Raw genomic sequence first — 17,808 nt, 5'->3', positions numbered from 1 at the left:
CCATTTCAGCATGAATTTCACATGTAAAACACACGTAACCGTACCCGGGGGGCTGAAAAGTTAAGGGGCTCGTCCACAGCCGCCGTCGATCTGGCCTTAAGGCGGAACTGAACGCTTTCGTCCATCGCTGTTCTCGCCTCTTGACTGTTTCCTATTTCCTTCTTACTCTCCCTCCTCGGCCTCTTTTCTTTTCCTTTATTTCTTCCCTGTCATGGGGCCTTTTTTCTCATCGTTACACGATCATTAATCGGTGGTGAGCTTGTTTGGGGCTCGAGGCCAAAAAAGTTGCACTCGACAACATCCTGTTATCCATTATCTACAAGCCTCTCTTTAGTGATCATATCACACTTCACTTACGACCTATCTCATTTTTTTCTTCTTTCGAAAATCCGACCCCTTGTGCCGATCTCCTGAACCGCTGACGTCGTCTCGCATCCGCATCGGACAATTGAAAACACCATGGGGCAGAAATCGAAAGACACATTGGCAGTGCGGCCTCAGAGCCGCTCTGGCCGCTCGCCCAGTCGCTCGCCGAAGCCGAAGAACCGCAAGCCTATGGCGGCTCCGGCACCCAAGAGCTATGCCTCGGATGGCGTGAAGAACAACGATATCTTCAAGCTTCCCGGCTCGGACTACAAGCTAGTTGTGCTGGTCACTATGATTGCCGCAGCTGTTCGTCTGTTCAGAATCTACCAACCTACCAGCGTGGTTTTCGATGAAGTCCAGTATGTCCCCCCGCCAAACCTGTATGTCAGTTAGAAAGAAAGTGGGGTGCTAATCCAGTGTTCTTGAACAGCTTCGGTGGCTTTGCGTCCAAGTATATCAAAGGGAAATTCTTCATGGACGTCCATCCTCCTCTCGCTAAACTGCTGATTACTCTGGCTGGCTGGCTAGCCGGTTTTGACGGAAACTTCGATTTCAAGGACATTGGCAAGGATTATCTGGAGCCCGGTGTTCCATATGTGGCAATGCGCTTGCTCCCTGCTATTCTCGGTATTCTGACCGTGCCTTTGATGTTCTTCACTCTCAAGGTCACTGGATGTCGGACCTCCACCGCCGTGATGGGTGCCGGTGTTGTAATCTTTGGTATGCTCGATCTATGGATCTCCTGGTGCATATTTGAATCATAACTAATAACTTTGCAGACAACGCTTTGGTTACTCAATCTCGTCTTATTCTTCTCGACTCTCCCTTGATCTTCTTTACTGCTTTGACTGCACTGTCATTCAGCTGCTTTACCAACCAGCAGGAGCTAGGACCCTCTCATGCCTTTGGTGTATCGTGGTGGTTCTGGCTGGTGTCTACCGGTCTCTCTCTCGGTGCTACTCTTAGCGTCAAGTGGGTTGGTCTTTTCACTATGGCGTGGGTTGGATCCCTTACAGCTCTCCAGTTGTGGGTGCTGCTGGGTGATTCCAAGACTGTTACACCGGTATGAAATTGTGATCCGAAATTACTTAGTGTTCAGAGCTAACTCTCGATGCAGCGCTTGTGGTTCAAGCACTTCTTCTCCCGAGTCTTCTGTCTCATTGTCATCCCGCTTGGATTCTACCTTGCCATGTTTGCTGTTCACTTCATGTGTCTGGTCAACCCTGGAGAAGGTGACGGTTTCATGTCTTCTGAGTTCCAGGCAACCTTGAACTCCAAGTCTATGCAGGACGTTCCTGCGGATGTCTCCTTCGGTTCCCGGGTCAGCATTCGTCACCTGAACACCCAGGGTGGATATCTGCACTCTCACCCTCACATGTACCCCACTGGTAGCAAGCAGCAGCAAATCACTCTTTACCCCCACAAGGACGAGAACAACCTGTTCCTTTTGGAGAACCAGACTCAGCCTCTGGGTCCCTATGGAGAGGTTGAGGGTCCCTTTGCCTGGGATAACTTGACTGCTCCTGGATTCATCGAGGATGGAGCCGTCGTCAAGCTTTACCATTCAATCACCCACCGCAGGATTCACTCTCACGATGAGCGCCCTCCTGTAACTGAGGCCGACTGGCAGTACGAGGTGTCTGCTTATGGATACGAGGGTTTCCCTGGCGATGCCAATGATCTGTTCAAGATTGAGATTGTTCCGTCCATGTCTGAGACTCCGGAATCGAAGAAGCGTCTGCGAACCATTCAGACCAAGTTCAAGCTGGTGCATGTTATGACCGGGTGTGTTCTGTTCTCTCACAAGGTCAAGCTTCCGGATTGGGGTTGGGAGCAGCAGGAAGTGACCTGTGCCCGAGGTGGTACCCTTCCTAACAGTGTCTGGTATATTGAGGACAATCAGCACCCCGCCATTGCGCCAGACGCCGAGAGAGTCAACTACCGTAACCCTGGATTCCTAGGCAAGTTCTGGGAGCTGCAGAAGGTTATGTGGACTACCAACGCTGGCTTGGTTGAGTCGCACGCCTGGGACTCTCGTCCTCCCTCTTGGCCCACTCTCCTCCGCGGTATCAACTTCTGGGGCAAGGACAACCGCCAAATCTACCTGCTTGGAAACCCGCTGATCTGGTGGTCTACCACCCTGGCAATTGGTATCTACTTCGTTTTCAAGGCCATTTCCGTTATCCGCTGGCAGCGCAGCTGTGGTGACTACCAACACGTCGCCTTCAAGCGCTTTGACTATGAGATTGGTACTAGTGTCCTTGGATGGTTCTTCCACTACTTCCCATTCTACCTCATGGCTCGCCAGCTCTTCCTCCACCACTACCTCCCTGCCCTGTACTTCGCCATCATGGTTCTCTGCCAAGAGTTCGACTTCCTTACCAACCGTATTCAGAGCCTGGGACTTGCTTCCAAGCCCGTGATCGGAAAGGCTTTGATGACAGCATTCCTTGGTCTCAGTATCCTGGTTTTCACCATCTACGCTCCCTTGGTATATGGAAACCCCTGGACTCGTGACGCATGCAACCAGGTGAAGCTCCTCGGATCCTGGGATTTCGACTGCAACACCTTCCACACCGACGTAAGTGTTCCGGAATGGCAACCTCCCCGCCGAGGTTACTGAATCAACGTAACCATGAACTGACATGGAATTTTCCCCACAAAATAGTTGAGTCAATACATCACTCAATATGTGCCCAACCCTCCCCAGGCCATCCCAACAACCGCAGCTCAAGCTCCTCCCGCCCAGCCCCCAGTTGAGGCCCAAGAGCCCGCTGTCCCCGCTGGTGAGCCTGCCGAGAGCTCCGGAGAAGCAGCCGTCACCTCGCACAAGATCCAAGGCTCCGTGGCTCGAGTTGAATACCGCGACCAAAACGGCAAAGTTCTTCCCGAGGATCTGGTCGCTTCTCTCCGCGCCGAAGGTAAAGTGAAGTTCGAGACTCGCTATGAGCCTGGTCCTCGTATGGAGAATGCCCACGAGGTCCCCATTGTTGACGGCCAGCTCGCGCCCCCGCACCCGGATGTGGAGGGACAGAACCCTGAGACCGCTAGCGGCCCCGAGGACTCCGTGGCTCCTGAAAGCCCGGCCTCTGTGGTTGAGGGCAATGAAAGTTCTGTCGAGCAGTCTACCTCCCTGGAGGCTAAGCCTGCTAGTGAAGGCAACGAGGCTACTAAGCAGTGAATTTGTGGAATATAGTGTATGAGAGGAGGGTTTTTTGGCCCATGTATAATGAGACTCCATAGAGTAGTTGTTATTTCTTCGTTGTTAGCTCCTTCGCTAGTGTTTTCATAATCAACACTGATATCCACGAAAAATTTCAATCTTATAGAAGTGCGGTAGTGTCATGGGTCAGTTCTATCCTTTTCAAGGCTTGTCCATGAGCGGTGGGCTTAGGTATGTTCGTAGCAGAACAACATATACTTCTCGGTTGGTGGATAAAATAATAGCGCAAAAAAGAGATCGATTCCCAATTGACTCTTATCTGAACACGAATACTATGCACAAAAACCCTTGCAATCCAAATGGGATAACCTACGCGGCAACCCCTTCTCTCCGCAGTCTTAGCAGTCTTAGTATACAGCAGCCGGCCGCAGGATACGGCGGTTCGCTTCATTCAACTTCTTAAGGTACTTCTGACGGCTATTGAATAACCGTTTAGTAGTCCCACTCCTCCTTGCCGTACTTGTTGAACCGCTCGTGGAGGTCCTAAAGCGTGTCAGCATTCCATCTAATCCCCAAAGCCAGCTTCGGTGCTCTATATAGAGCTGTCGGGCATGACATATCGGTTTGAGGGACCAATGAAACTTACCTCGGGCAGGGTGACATTGGGAACAATGACAGTGTTCATGGCGCTGGGGGCAGCGCGGAGGGGCAGGCTCTTGTCACCGTGGGGGTGGTACTGGTACTTGTAGACCTTGCCATCCTCGGAGGCGCTCTGCCAGGGCATAGCACTCTCGCCAATGCGAACGTTGCTCTCAGAGTTGACGGAGGTGGGCTTGCGGCCGAAGTACCTAAGGATCGCGAAATCACGAATTAGCCTATGCTCAAGCTTGCACAATGCTTTCAAAATGCGCCATTAGAGGATGTGAGTCGGTCGGGGTGCTCAATTGAGAGCATTGGTACATCACAATGGCGCAAATGGGGCGAGATATTTGGATGTCGGGAGATGTAGGGGAATATTGGGGAGGGATGCTCACCAGCCGGCAATCATCAAAGCACCGGACATGACACCGAGCAGGACCTGAAGACATAGCAGTTAGTCCGATAGCTCTGTGGAGGTTTAGTGACTTGAGGTATCCGTACGTAGAGCTCGGGGTCACGCTTGCCGGCCTTGTCGAGACCGGCCGACTCCTCGACCTTGGAGGAGTTGAAGCGGCGCGGGGGAGCGCGGAAGAGGGCCTGGCGGGTGAAAGCCCGGCGACCAGCCAAAGCAGCGATTGTGGACATATTTGCAGCGAGTCGAGCGTGCGTTGGGTTGGTAATTTGTGGGTGAACTGGTAACGGGAGTGGGAGAGAATCGAATGATGTTGCCGGCCACAAACGGACCTTATGTAAGCTGGCCAATCAACACTCACAGAATTTGCATCGCATGTTCCGATTCACTTCACGGCAATTTGCGACGTTTGTTGGAGCTTAATTGTGGCTATAAAGATGCAAATTGATTTAAGGTATATGCCATGTATATTCCATTTGCCGACTCCCGATCAAAATACTCATTACATGTCACAATTGAGCTCCTGGATTTATCCGATATCACGGTGTATCTTTCCAAATGCGACCAACGCCTCGGGTGAAATCATTATGATAAAGGACACCGCGGAACCCATCATGGATATTAGACTGAAGGCCAAAATTATTCTGTTGGGGCGCTTTTGTGCTGCTTGCCAATCGCTTTCGAAGCGCATAACTATGCCGTTGATTGCTGATCAGAAAGTTGACGTCGAAGTCTCTTCAATTTTGATTAACTTATAACATGCCGATATCAAGTAGTAATTGCTGCGACGCTGGCCACCGCCTTACTTATATGTTGCCCAAGTTGTAGAGTCATACCAAGTATAGCTTCAATTAAGGTGTATCTCGTAGTGCTAGCTAATGCATAGCTGTGCTCACACGAGGGCAGGAACATTGAGACAACAACATTCGAATCCCTTGATCTGGAGGTTTGCTATCTAATCAATTCAATTGGAACAAGAAAATGATAAAGATATGATCATAACCAACAGGTCTTCAAGCGGCTGCCGTAGTGGTAAGCAATCTCACGTCCTAATATCTGGCTTCAAGATTGGGAGGCATTCTTCTCCATGCAGTTTTATAAACTGGTATGTATAGGTACATACTTTGTTAGTCAGATAGAGGTGTCTGCTGGAAACTAGCCAATTGAGCTTGTCAAGGCTATGGTATAGATTGTATATCCAGGCGCTCGATCCTGATACAAACAATCTCTGCTACCTTGTCTTGTATTATGCAACACCTTACCAGATCTGAATCAGTAGCTCAGTGATTGGAAACAGACTTCTATTTGTTAGAAACAAACCTCTAGTCCATTGTGTCTGAAGAGTATCCAGAGGTCAAGTTATAGTTCCAAACTGTCCAATCATGAGGCTGAAAGCCACGTGATATAAAAAGGATGCCTGAGATATATGGCGGATGACCCACCTGCAGCCCTGGGCCCGATCTCGATTACATAACAATTCAATCCCATTGCCCCCTTCGTTGCTTGGATCGATTTTCCTGGTTCTCTAATTCGAGTCGCTGACGACTAATAATTCCAGGGTCATTTCCTGTGATGTAATTGGCTTTCACGCTTTGGCCGGGCTTGTTTATCGCTGTTCTAAGGTACGTGACTCCGATTTTCTCCATCAGGGGCTCTGCAATTTGGGCCCGGCTTTTCGAGGGAATAGAGCACAGAGACTCAGGACTAATAACCCTATAGAACCCCGAACGACCTGCTTGATCCTTCTTTTGATCTCGTCCCGATACCATTGTCACTCCTTTCTGTGGTTTCACCGGTCACTGCCCAACAGCTGCCTACGCGCTCACCGCGATTTACTCTCGTCATTCCACCATAATTTACTCGAATCGCAATATGATAGGGCGCATTTCGATCTAGTTAATTATTAATATCCACCGTCTTCCATCACAATGGCAAACCACGCGGATCGTCCAATCACCGGCGACACGAATCCGGCCCCAACACAGCAACATGTGCTAGGTATTCCTCGTCCTCCCTCAGTGGGAGGAATCTCTTCCAGAGTGACAGATGACGATGGGGAGCGGACAGTGTCTTTCACGTCACCTCCTCCGTCCCTCCAGCATGGACCCTCGACCTCCAGACGTGGTCCGCCTCCGACGCGAAACTCAATTACCGCGGCCAGTCAGGTCACCAGCAGACCTGGCAGCTCTGCTAGCCGACTGAGTAGATCTCATATTCCGTCTTTAACGGCTCAGGCATTCTTCCGGCCAATGAGTTCACAACGATTGCAAGCACATCGAGGAACTCGCCCTAGAACCAAGGGAACTTTTTCGTCCGACGACTGGACAGAGCAAGGAAGTCAGAACCGAAGAAGCATAGTTTCCAACAGCACAGTCCCCCAAGGGTCTATTCCTCAAACAGATATAGAAGCCCCGCCGTCTCGGGGCACAGAGTACACGGATCCCATCATGCCAGACCGCAACACCTCTAACGCTAGCCCTACCGGCAACACGACCATCCGAAGTTTGGGCGACAGCGTCAGGCTTTTGCGAGACAGAGATCAGAGACAGATTCCCCAGCCTGGCCGTCTCAATCTGGGTGCGAACTATTCAGGACAGGCTCCCCAGGATTTACCTCCAAGATCACCACTTTCATTCCTCTCATTCCAACAAAATAGAGGAACAACACACGGTCATGACTCTCGGGGCCACGAACATCTTTCCTCCGCTGGTTCTTCTCCGGGACCTCTCGATGTGAAGAACCCTCCTCTGCCAAAATCTAATCTCGGGAAAAACTGGGAATATTTCACTGGCAATACTCTCTTTTGTGGAGGAGGGCGATTCCAGAATGCGAGAGACAAGCCTGTCAACATTGCAACAGGGCTTCTAGTTGTCGTACCTTCAGCTCTGTTTCTCGCCTTCTCGGCCCCTTGGCTATGGCATAATGTCTCACCTGCCATTCCCATCTTGTTCGCCTATATCTTCTACATTTGCATCTCATCCTTCATTCATGCGTCTACCGTCGATCCCGGGGTGAGTGACTCAGCTTTGATGAAACCTGACGATTGCTAATATTATATCTCCAGATTATGCCCCGGAATGTTGATCCTTTGCCTCAGTCGAACCCTTCAGGCGATCCGTTGGCGCTTGGCCCCCCCTACAAATGACTGGGTGATGGTTAAGCTCGCTACTTCGGAGGTGGCTGCCATGGACGTGCCCGTTAAATACTGCAAGACATGCAGCATTTGGCGACCTCCCCGCTGCTATCACTGTCGTGTCTGCGACAACTGTGTCGAGACCCTCGATCACCACTGCGTATGGCTCAACAATTGTGTTGGTCGTCGCAACTATCGCTATTTTTTTACCTTTGTCAGCTCTTGCACCATTCTATCCTTCTTTTTAATTGGTGCTAGCCTCGCACATATCTTGCTCTATAGGTCACAGGAGCACATCTCTTTTGGGGCCGCAATCTCCAAATGGAGAGTGCCCTGGGCTATGGTGATCTATGGTGTCGTTGCAGTACCGTACCCTACCTCCCTTTGGATATACCATTTGTTCTTGACTGGCCGTGGCGAAACAACAAGGGAGTATCTCAACTCGCACAAATTTGCCAAGGCCGACCGCCATCGACCCTTTACTCAAGGAAATGTTCTCAAGAACTGGATTGCTGTCCTTGGACGACCTCGACCTCCCACCTACATGCAATTCAAGAAACGTTATGAGGATGGTGATCAACGATTGGGAACACAGAAGCGCAAGTATCGTGTCCCCGATGTTGAGTCCCAGGGAGACATTGAGATGCAACAAGTTGGATCCCAGCAGGGCTAACCAATGCTTTCGTCCTGTGCTCGCCGACTCCAATCTCCTATCACGACCCTTGACCATGATATTCATGATATTTGCCTTCTATATCTCATTCTCCCAAAAATCCTTCACACCTACTGTTTTCTAATCACCACATTCCTCATACCCTTCTTCTCACAAATTTTGTCTACTTTGCTGTACTCAGCAGAGACATAATCCTGTCTTCCCACCGATCCTTGAACATTTTCTTATTCTGTTATTACCCTTCTGTCGCTTGCGTGACTTTCTGGAGATAAGACATCCTACCAGAGCAGTCTACCTCGACATCCACATCATGTTTTTGGAACATAATCATTCAATGTTATTTGCTCTGTGCTTAGCACAAAGAGATTCTCATTCTGCATAAACCTTTCTAGTACGCGTAGAATCCCTCATGCGGGGTGAAACTATGAGGGATTTCGGCATTCCAGGAAACCTGACTTCGCAATATTTTCCCTTCACCAGGACCTTTTCTCCCCTTCTTCCCTGTTCAATCTTTTCTCGCTCTATCGTATTGCAATTTTCGGGAGTATTTCCGCATTTTTGAGGCTGGGGTCGTGTTGGTGTTGCACGCGTCAGACATCGCATCGCCCTAAATTGATAAGAAGCGCGCGGAAGCTGATCCTCCGCCTCTCTCTCCCCCTTATATTTCCCCCATACCAGACCACACGCGCCAGTTCTATCTCGAGAAAGGCTGTTCCTCGTGGAATTGTCCCGCTCATTCACGCAGTGTTTAAAACATGGCGCCCCGAACGTCCCGATTACTCGCGTCCGCGTCCGCGGCTGCCGACAAGGCACACGAGCCCGAAGACAACATTAGCCTCGACGATGCAGAGCAACTTTTGACACCCGAGAACAGCCGCTCTGAGACATCGAGCAACAACGAAAACGCGTTGACAGACGAAAACACCGCGGGACGGCGGAGGTCAACACGAGTCGCACGCGCATCGCTGGCCGGTCAGCCGCTGGATGATACACCTGAGAAGAATGAATCCACCGCTTGCTCCAGCGAGGCCTACGTCGCTAGCCTCGCCAACGCAAAAAGATCACATTCTTCTCTGCGGCACAGTATCGCCGTGATGGAAAATTCCTTGCGGAGCGGTACGCCAGACGATGCTGCTGCGGCAGATGACCACCCAATGGCCCCCGATACCCCAGTCTCGGAGTCTTCCCAAGAGTTACAATCCGAGGACATAAATATGTCGCTTCAACAACGGGCCTTACGGAAGAGCGCGGAGAAGATATTGGAGGAAGATGAGGGAACACCCAAAGCGAAGCCAACCCCAACTCGCACCGCTTCCCGCAAGTCTTTACGGCGGTCAGGTCGCATAGGTATTTTGGATAAGGCCTCTGATCTCGTGAGCCGGGCCAACAGTATTCTGGGAAAGCGTACGAGAAGTACAGCAGATAAGGAACTCGGTCGTCGTGCTAGTCTCCGGCCGCGTATTCTGGCCCCGACAAAGGAGGAGAATGAGCATGCAACGAAGAAGCGCCGAGTCTCGGAGAGTGATCTGTCGAAGCTTAAAACTCAGGAATCGCCTGCCCCCGAAGAATCGCCCGAACCATCCTCGCCTCGACCTAAACGCAAGCTGTGGCTGTCTCACGGTCTCTATACTGGCCAGGAACCTTCGGACTCACCTCCTAAACAGCGCCGGAGTAAGAATTCCAAGAAGACTGGAACTGGTCCCATGCACCGTACTATTCTTCCTATGCCTATGTTCAAGGGCGCTCGGCTGTTGAAGAATGGCAGAGATTATCAGCTGCCATATGATGTCTTCTCACCTCTCCCGCTTGGTCAACCCAAGCCCGATGAGTGGCGCAAGACCAACAAGAGTGAGTATTGTATCGGAGTCTCACAGTCCAAAGTAAGAACTAACATATAGTTCAGATGTTTTTGTTGGTGATGCCGGAAGCTTTTGGAAAGCGAACAAGAACCTTGAGCTGTCAACTTGCATGTGTGAGGAAGAAACTGGCTGCGATGAGAATTGCCAGAATCGTTACATGTTCTACGAGTGTGACAATGGTAACTGCAGGCTAGGTCCAGAATGTGGGAATCGAAACTTTGAGGGACTCAAGCACCGAACCAAGGCCGGAGGCAAGTACAATATTGGAGTGGAGGTCATCAAGACCCAAGATCGTGGCTATGGCGTCCGCAGCAACCGCTCCTTTGATCCTAACCAGATTATTGTGGAGTATACCGGAGAGATTCTCACACAGTCTGAGTGCGAGAAGCGGATGAGAACAGTGTACAAGAACAACGACGTATGTGCTCCTGTTTCCCTTACTTACTGCTCGTTACTGATATGATGAATAGTGCTACTATCTCATGTACTTTGATCAAAACATGATCATTGATGCGACTCGTGGCTCCATTGCTCGCTTTGTCAATCACGCATGTGAGCCCAACTGTCGTATGGAAAAATGGACAGTCGCTGGAAAGCCTCGCATGGCCCTTTTCGCGGGAGATCGTGGAATCTCCACCGGAGAGGAATTGAGTTACGATTATAATTTCGAGTGAGTACTGTTGGTGCCGAGGCAGAAAACCTGTGTTCTAATATCCATACCAGTCCATACTCGAACAAGAACGTGCAACAATGCCGCTGTGGATCAGAAAACTGTCGAGGGTTCCTTGGCCCGCGACTGAAGGATAAGCAACAGCGCGCCAAAGAACTTGAACAGAAGCGAAAGGCTGATAGCCTGAAGAAAGGCAAGAAAGTCATCGGAAAAAAGCGCAAAGCCGCAGCAGAGTCTTCGTCTGAGTCCGAATCTGATTCCGAGTCTGATTCTGAGTCTGAATCGGAGTCTGAGTCCGAGGAAGACGAGCCTCCAAAGAGCAAGCGTCGCAAGCTGATGTCAACGAAATCAATCCGAGCTGGTGTTAAGAAGGCCGTGGCAACTGTCCGCGGAAAGAAGACCACGAAGACCACGAAGACAACAGCAAAGACCAAGGTCACCGCGAAGGCGAAGAACGTCAAGTTGCCTAAAGTCAAGGCTACAGGGCGAATGAAGGCTGCTGTACGTGGCACCAAAACCACCAAGGCCACCAAAGCTACTAAAGGCATCAAAGCGACTAAAGCTACTAAAACGGCACCAGCTTCACCTGCTAATAAATCAACAACAAAGCTCAAGCGTCCATCTGCTGAGACCAAGAGAAAGATCCTCGCTACTGCTTCCAAGGGCTCCGTAGGTCGTCCTCGCAAAAATGCTGCGCAAAAGGCTCCTACCAAGAGTCCTGTCAAGGCCAAGGTCTCGACCACCATTTCCAAAAGCCCTGCAAAGAAAGGCCTAGGCAGAAATGTCAAGAGCGTTGCTCGCCGTGTTGTGCGATCTGTCAGGGGAACAAAGAAAGCTTGAACGCCCTGACTAGCCTTTGACTGCTTGTTGACATTACTGTGCTTGGAGACCGAGACTTGCAGTCAAAATAGCTTGTCTTTTTTCATGAACTGCAGACCATCAGCCAACAGCTGGGAAGTGAACTTGTGAAGTTCCTTCGGCTTTTACTCTCTCATTTTCTTTTCACTCTGATACTTGACGCAGCCGGTGCTTCGAGTCTCACCTCTGACATGACTCTTCACCAGCCAGTTTTGTTCTCTTTTCCTAACCCATAATTTCCGACTTTGATTCTTTCTTGACGTGCTTATCCCTCTTGCTCGACTATTGAAATTCATGTTCATTAGCTAATTCCCCCCTGTACGAAATCCTTGTTTGTTGTTGCTTTCCTCCTAACCCAGAAGGCGTTTATGGTCTCCTTGTTCTATGTCACCTTTATCTTCTCCATCTTCTGTTTTTTAACTCATCATTCTTCCCTTTTGGCTTCAATTTCTTTTCTGATTGAGTTCTTATTCAATTTATGCGTCATGGTCATGAAAGTGAGAGAATGTCCTGGGCCGCTGTTGTGTTTCATTCAAATTGGTGCGTGACCTTGATATCTTCGATATAGCTAGGGTAGATGTTTCCAAATTCAACATGGCTCACCCTTAGCTCGGATGAAAGTCCCCACCGAAAATCGGTTCTCTGCAGATCAAGCATGGTTGTCCACGTATTTGACGTTGGTCTTCTAACTAGTAGTCATTTCCCTGGTCTTTCGTTAAGTTACGCCATGTTACGCCGTGTCCGACTACTTTTCCACTACATAAGCTCATTTCATATCCTACGGAAGAATCTACGTGAGCACCGAAATATCGAACAAGAAACAATATTTGAAATTCAATAGCAAACGAAAGTTGAATCGCCTCGCAAGTCCAACGGGTATATACGCACACACGCATCAAATGGAGCTCTAGGCCCTAATCAATCCCCAAAGTAACCTATCCGTCAATTGAAACAATATCCCAGTAACAGGGGCTTCCCCCATTCCGTGGAGCCCCTGAGCATATCGCACTTTCATAGCAAGGAGTTCCCAGAAGATCCTCTGAAAAGCCTTTGTCCTCGCTGTATTCCAGTCCAGGAATCTCACTTTGGCCTGTCAGAGCTTGTAGATCTAAAATGTCCATTACATCACACTCTGGGTATGGCCTGTCATGTATATAGTCTGTGTATGATGGAGCAGGCTGAAGGTCCGTGAAATGTTCTTTGTATAGTGCAGAAGAAGAGGAGAAATCCTTTGACAAAGAACAAAAGGAGATTGGGAAGAAGGCAGCAATCTGACCGGGAAAAGAGGCTATTAGCATTTGTTCCTTGTGCATCTCTCTCGGATTGCAGTGAGCACACATACCTCCGAGTACGCTCCATTGGGATTGAGAAGCTTGAGGCACACTTTGAGACGGTGTGATATTTTGATGGCTGACGTGCTGCAACTCGGCATGCAGGGTTCGAGGAGACTCGAAGACAGAATGGTACGGGATAAGGTACTCCATTGCTCGCCATCTACTTCCTCGGTCGAAGTCATGTCCTCTAGGGAATTCTCAAACTCGAAGAATTCATCGAGTATCGTTTTTTCTCGGGTTTGGCGGGTAGGTCTTGGTCCTCTAGCCCTGGATACAGCATGGGATTCCACAAGCTGCACCTTCATTGAGGCGGGACGAACGCCCTTCTTGAGTGGTATGTATCGGAAGTCGATCTTGATAGGGGCTTCAAGTTGGTACGCTCGACCTGGGATACTGATTCGATATGCGATCTTTTCGGCCCATGTCCTTTCAATGCTCTGTTCGTCATGTCAGTTATGTCTGTCGGTCAAAATTTTAGCTTCGGAATATACCTCGGGTTCGAGAAATGATAGAGGCTCCGGAGCTTTCGATACACTCATGTCTTTTGATCTTGTGATCATTCCCCATGGACAGTTGATCCCGGCTGTCAACTCATATCGAATGTAGCAGTCGTCTAGTCCTGCAACACTCTCTGGGAGGCTGTTTTGCAGAGTGATTGAAAATGGAAACTCGTAGTTGCCGGGCTGTAAAGTCGTTTGTTTTTTGTTCGACTCTGGAAGGAAGCTCCAGATCTGGTGATAGAATGTTGCTTCGCGCCATATTTCTTTCTTGTGTTGGCCATCTAGTGTTGTCGAGTCCCAACTGATAGAAGTATAAGCTTGATATTCGAAGTAATTTAGGCATTGGAAATTGAGAGGGCTTACTTGACATATTGGATTCCTCGCGTGTGGAGCTTGATCTCTTTGACGGGAAGTGGCCTGTTCAAACATAGAACAACAGTGCCGTTAAGGCGGCCGTAGCTAGTATCCTCCTCAATACGGGGAAGTGTAAGGGTGTTGTTTTCGAGTCTTCATCAGCAATTCACCAGTCAGTGAGTTGAACCCAGAATCGAATGTGGCATAGTCTGACCTGATGTCAAAATAGGTTGGTACATTCGCAGCCTGACAACCGCCAAACAACCAAGATACCATGGTGTGCATAAGATCAAAGAGAGGCTCAGAATGAGTAGACTATTATGTATAGAATTGTGGGTAGAGAATTCGAAAAGATTGCCACGAGGGGTTTCCCTACTTATACTAAGTTGCTACTGAGTCTGGCCTGACTCGGCAAGCCGATTGAGATTTCGAAACGTTCGGATAATTTGCAGCTTGAGATTTAGCCTATGAGATACTTCTAATCTACTAGTATAACGTGGGTCCTGCTGCAGAATAGTGACATGATGCCTTGAAAGACAGCCGAATGACCTGATCGGTCGGGTAGTTTCCTAATGTGGAAGTCTTGCCGCTAACCAAGCCCTAACGCTTCAACATTTGGCTTCAAAAGGCTTGACAAAATCGGTGAGAGGGTGAGGAAAAAAAAAGATTTAGGGCTCTATGCGTTTTCTCAAAGTAATAAGATATATAGATGACGCATTTACGATTGATCTCACCCTAGGCCATCCAGATTGTGCTACGCAATGCAATGGTCTCAGCTTCGAGGGGTGGACTATATTTAAATCAGCTTGGTTGATGTGCAAAATATTTGTTGAAGCACAATTTGGAAATAAAATTAAGACAATTGGCGTCACTTCAATGCTTAAACGACATGTGTGGAGTGCGAGTACTAAGTCTAGAAATGTGTATTTACTAGTGGATCGTCTACAATATATAGTGTCCCAAGTCTATCATAAATTCTTGAATTCTGGGTCATATTAAGTAGTTTAAACACTGTTTGACTCGGTATTCATTAACCATTCATAAAAAAATGGGACAAGATATAGAAAAACAGCATTGGGTGGTAGTAATGAAAGTCGATATATCAACATGGCGCATCATCCCCCTGTGGCCCCTCAACGTTACCATCAAATGTAATAGAAGCCGTCGTCACGGTGAGAAAGTTACAAGTCAAATTTCAATAGTAGACAAACAATATGATTCTACAAGAATGTAACAGTGAGAATTTCAACGACCAACGAACGATCCAGGAACCAAGACTCCAGCCTACAAACACAAATCGATAAACAGCGCCATAAAAGTAATCAATAGGACAAAGAATATATTCATCGTACACCGTGACAGTTGATAGTTGCAACAAACAACCCGAAGAATCAGCCTATGAAGACTCAGCGGGAGCACTCTCGGGAACCGATTCCGACGACTGATCAACACCCGTGACTTCTCCAGGTTGATCATCTCTCTGATCGGGTTCTGCTGCAGCTGTCTCAGCTGATGTATTTGGCTCCGCTGCTGGCTGATCGGTTTGGTCTGTTGTATCTTCGGTCTCATCCTCAGCAGCAGGTGTTGGAATTTTCGCTGGGGCTACATCCGCCGTGGTAGAATCTGTTTCAAGTGAAGGAGGCTGAGAGCCCTCGGCTGGTGGTTCTGAAAGGGGCGATTCGGGCTTTGTAGGGGACTGGGTTCCTTCAGGTATGGGGGTTTGCTCATGTGCTGCTGGAGCTTCGCTCATTTCCACGTCCTTTGCTTCAGCTGGACCTGGGCTGGAATGGGGGATATCAGATTGCTTGCTTTGATCATCTTCAGCGGCCGCTGAGGGGGTTTCGGTGTCGAGTTGTGAGATTGCCTCATTGGATGTGGCTTGAGGTTCTTCAATTTCGACTGGAGCTTCAGTTGAAAGGGAGGGTTGCACGGGTTCAGAGATTTTATCAAGGCCATCAGATTGTGCAGCAGTTGTAATATCTGGTTGACTTGTGACTTCAGACTCCTCTCGCTTTGGTGTAATGTCAGCCGTCTTTTCTGTGGCCTCGGATTTGCTGGGCTCTGAGGTTTCAGTCTCAGCTGCTGCATTTGAGGCTGCAGCAGTCTCAGTAGAGGAAATAGTGGCAGGTTCATGGTCCGGTACAGCAGGATTCAGATCCAACTCAGTGATCTCAGTCTTTGGAGGTACACTGGAATCCAAAACCTTCTTGTCTGTTTCGGGTGCTTTTTCAGACTGAGAAGCATCGGTGGTCTGCTGCTGCGAAGGTGTCTCAGCCCCAAGAGATGCGGATGGTTCGAAGGCGGATTGTTGGTTGTCGAGACCAGCGTCTGCCATGTCAACATCAACTGACTGCTCAGCTGGAGTCTCAGTCGAAGGCCGATCAACAGACTCGGCACCAGATGGAGGCTGGGGTGTCTCGGGAGTCTTCGCATCTAGCATAGACTCATCCCCCTCATCCCCGTCATCGCTCTCATCGCCATCCTCATCGTCATCATCTTGACCATTCGGATCCATCGCCATTCCTGAACCATCTTGACTTGCTCCTCGGCCATCACCGGCACCTTCACCCATACCATGTACTGTGGCGGCATCAGCTCCTTCTCCTGGCGCGAACATGACCTTCTTCTTGCGACCCTTTCCAATACCCCTACCCTTGCGCTTAGGGGGAGGAGGGCGTCGCTTTGGAGGCGTCATAACAGCGGCTGAGCCAGCTTCCGCGACAACAACGCCCTCCGCATTAACAATCCCGACACCTTCAACGACTGTTCCAGGCGCAGGCGCCTCGGGCTTCACAGGCACTTCGCTCTGTGCAGCAATCGCCTGCACATCGCCGGTAATCTCCCCCTCAATACGATGGCCCTCAGGTACCCAGGCCTCATATATCGAGATATTACCGGTCTCAGGGTCTGTCTTCTTGAATTTGGTCCTGCGCATCGGCGCGCCAGCATCACCAGCAGCACCATACAACGAAGGAAGACCAGGACGTCTCTTTGCCAAAAACTCCACCTCCGCAGGCTCCAGGTGCTTAGGAAGCGTCAACCATTTGCGAGTTGTAAAGTTTCGATCGGCGACGTGGGCACTGGCTGAATTCGGGTCCTCCGCATCTGCCGCACTCTTCTCTTCCACATCAGCTGCGCGAGTATTCTGACGAATATGGACACACCCAGCGCGGGCTGCGCGAAGAAGTGCGCGACTGATTGGAGGCAGGAGCTGGCTGTCTCTTGGCATTGGGAGCTCTGGTAATGTTGGTCCCCCACCGGGGCCTTGGACACTGAAATCGGAGTCCTCGAGCTTGGGGGCTTGGGAGAAGGTATGTGGCTGTTTCGACCAGCGGCGAACTGGCAGTCCTTCAAAGACATCGTGATCGATTTGGCCATTTCGGGTGCGATTGGGGCCATCGAGATGCCGTCCTGAGCGCGAAGCTCGGAACTATAAGGTATGAGTCAGTTAATCCTCCAATGTGAATATTGTTTTCGTCCGAAGTGCTCATTATTTCTAGTTGGACTAGCCTGAGCTAGACAGGATAGATGGTGGTCGCGGGCGCAACATGCAACGTACGGTAGAAGGCATTATGTTTCAATGCCGTGACGGTCGGCTTGCCCTAGACAAATTAGACCAATGGAGGGTATTTTGACCACAAATGCGTCGATCGATTAGTTAGTGGAGCTGTTGCGTGGAATAGTATGGGGAGTAGGTGATAGACAGTGCCTCTCCGTTGCGCGACGGCGGCGTAAGGAGTGACCACGTGACCGTGATCCATTGAGCAACAAAGATACTCTACAATAGTTACTTTGAATTCTGTACTTGATCAGATATAGCCATAATTGTATTTTGTCTTGTATACAG

General features: G+C 49.6%; 6 protein-coding genes across 6 annotated transcripts; 3 read left to right on the top strand and 3 right to left on the bottom strand.

Moving 5' to 3' along the window:
• Nucleotides 1–459: 459 nt before the first annotated feature.
• Nucleotides 460–3,547, top strand: pmt1 (protein mannosyltransferase 1; the record flags this gene model as incomplete). Its single annotated transcript, XM_057126539.1, has 5 exons — nucleotides 460–746; nucleotides 797–1,086; nucleotides 1,146–1,429; nucleotides 1,484–2,947; nucleotides 3,035–3,547. 5 exons carry the CDS (start codon nucleotides 460–462, stop codon nucleotides 3,545–3,547), a joined length of 2,838 nt encoding a protein of 945 aa, XP_056985429.1.
• A 452-nt stretch (nucleotides 3,548–3,999) lies between these two features.
• On the bottom strand, nucleotides 4,000–4,813 carry N7511_004113 (uncharacterized protein; the record flags this gene model as incomplete). The annotated part of the gene is made up of 4 exons (XM_057126538.1): nucleotides 4,000–4,072; nucleotides 4,176–4,377; nucleotides 4,564–4,607; nucleotides 4,670–4,813. The coding sequence occupies 4 exons, from the start codon at nucleotides 4,811–4,813 to the stop codon at nucleotides 4,022–4,024; spliced, it is 441 nt and encodes a 146-aa protein (XP_056985428.1). The 3' UTR covers nucleotides 4,000–4,021.
• Nucleotides 4,814–6,508: 1,695 nt separating this feature from the next.
• Nucleotides 6,509–8,386, top strand: erf2 (palmitoyltransferase ERF2; the record flags this gene model as incomplete). Its single annotated transcript, XM_057126537.1, has 2 exons — nucleotides 6,509–7,591; nucleotides 7,691–8,386. 2 exons carry the CDS (start codon nucleotides 6,509–6,511, stop codon nucleotides 8,384–8,386), a joined length of 1,779 nt encoding a protein of 592 aa, XP_056985427.1.
• Nucleotides 8,387–9,141: 755 nt separating this feature from the next.
• On the top strand, nucleotides 9,142–11,755 carry N7511_004111 (putative histone-lysine N-methyltransferase (Ash1); the record flags this gene model as incomplete). The annotated part of the gene is made up of 4 exons (XM_057126536.1): nucleotides 9,142–10,234; nucleotides 10,290–10,663; nucleotides 10,716–10,915; nucleotides 10,969–11,755. The coding sequence occupies 4 exons, from the start codon at nucleotides 9,142–9,144 to the stop codon at nucleotides 11,753–11,755; spliced, it is 2,454 nt and encodes an 817-aa protein (XP_056985426.1).
• Nucleotides 11,756–12,708: 953 nt separating this feature from the next.
• Nucleotides 12,709–14,237, bottom strand: N7511_004110 (arrestin family protein; the record flags this gene model as incomplete). Its single annotated transcript, XM_057126535.1, has 5 exons — nucleotides 12,709–13,044; nucleotides 13,116–13,544; nucleotides 13,599–13,908; nucleotides 13,971–14,114; nucleotides 14,176–14,237. The coding sequence occupies 5 exons, from the start codon at nucleotides 14,235–14,237 to the stop codon at nucleotides 12,709–12,711; spliced, it is 1,281 nt and encodes a 426-aa protein (XP_056985425.1).
• A 1,120-nt stretch (nucleotides 14,238–15,357) lies between these two features.
• Nucleotides 15,358–17,532, bottom strand: N7511_004109 (uncharacterized protein; the record flags this gene model as incomplete). Its single annotated transcript, XM_057126534.1, has 2 exons — nucleotides 15,358–17,391; nucleotides 17,521–17,532. The coding sequence occupies 2 exons, from the start codon at nucleotides 17,530–17,532 to the stop codon at nucleotides 15,358–15,360; spliced, it is 2,046 nt and encodes a 681-aa protein (XP_056985424.1).
• Nucleotides 17,533–17,808: the final 276 nt, after the last annotated feature.

The sequence above is a fragment of the Penicillium nucicola genome, assembly GCF_028828085.1.
Source record: "Penicillium nucicola strain IBT 29836 chromosome Unknown utg000003l, whole genome shotgun sequence".
Lineage (NCBI taxonomy): Eukaryota > Fungi > Ascomycota > Eurotiomycetes > Eurotiales > Aspergillaceae > Penicillium > Penicillium nucicola.
This window is presented reverse-complemented; position numbering and strand designations above follow the sequence as displayed.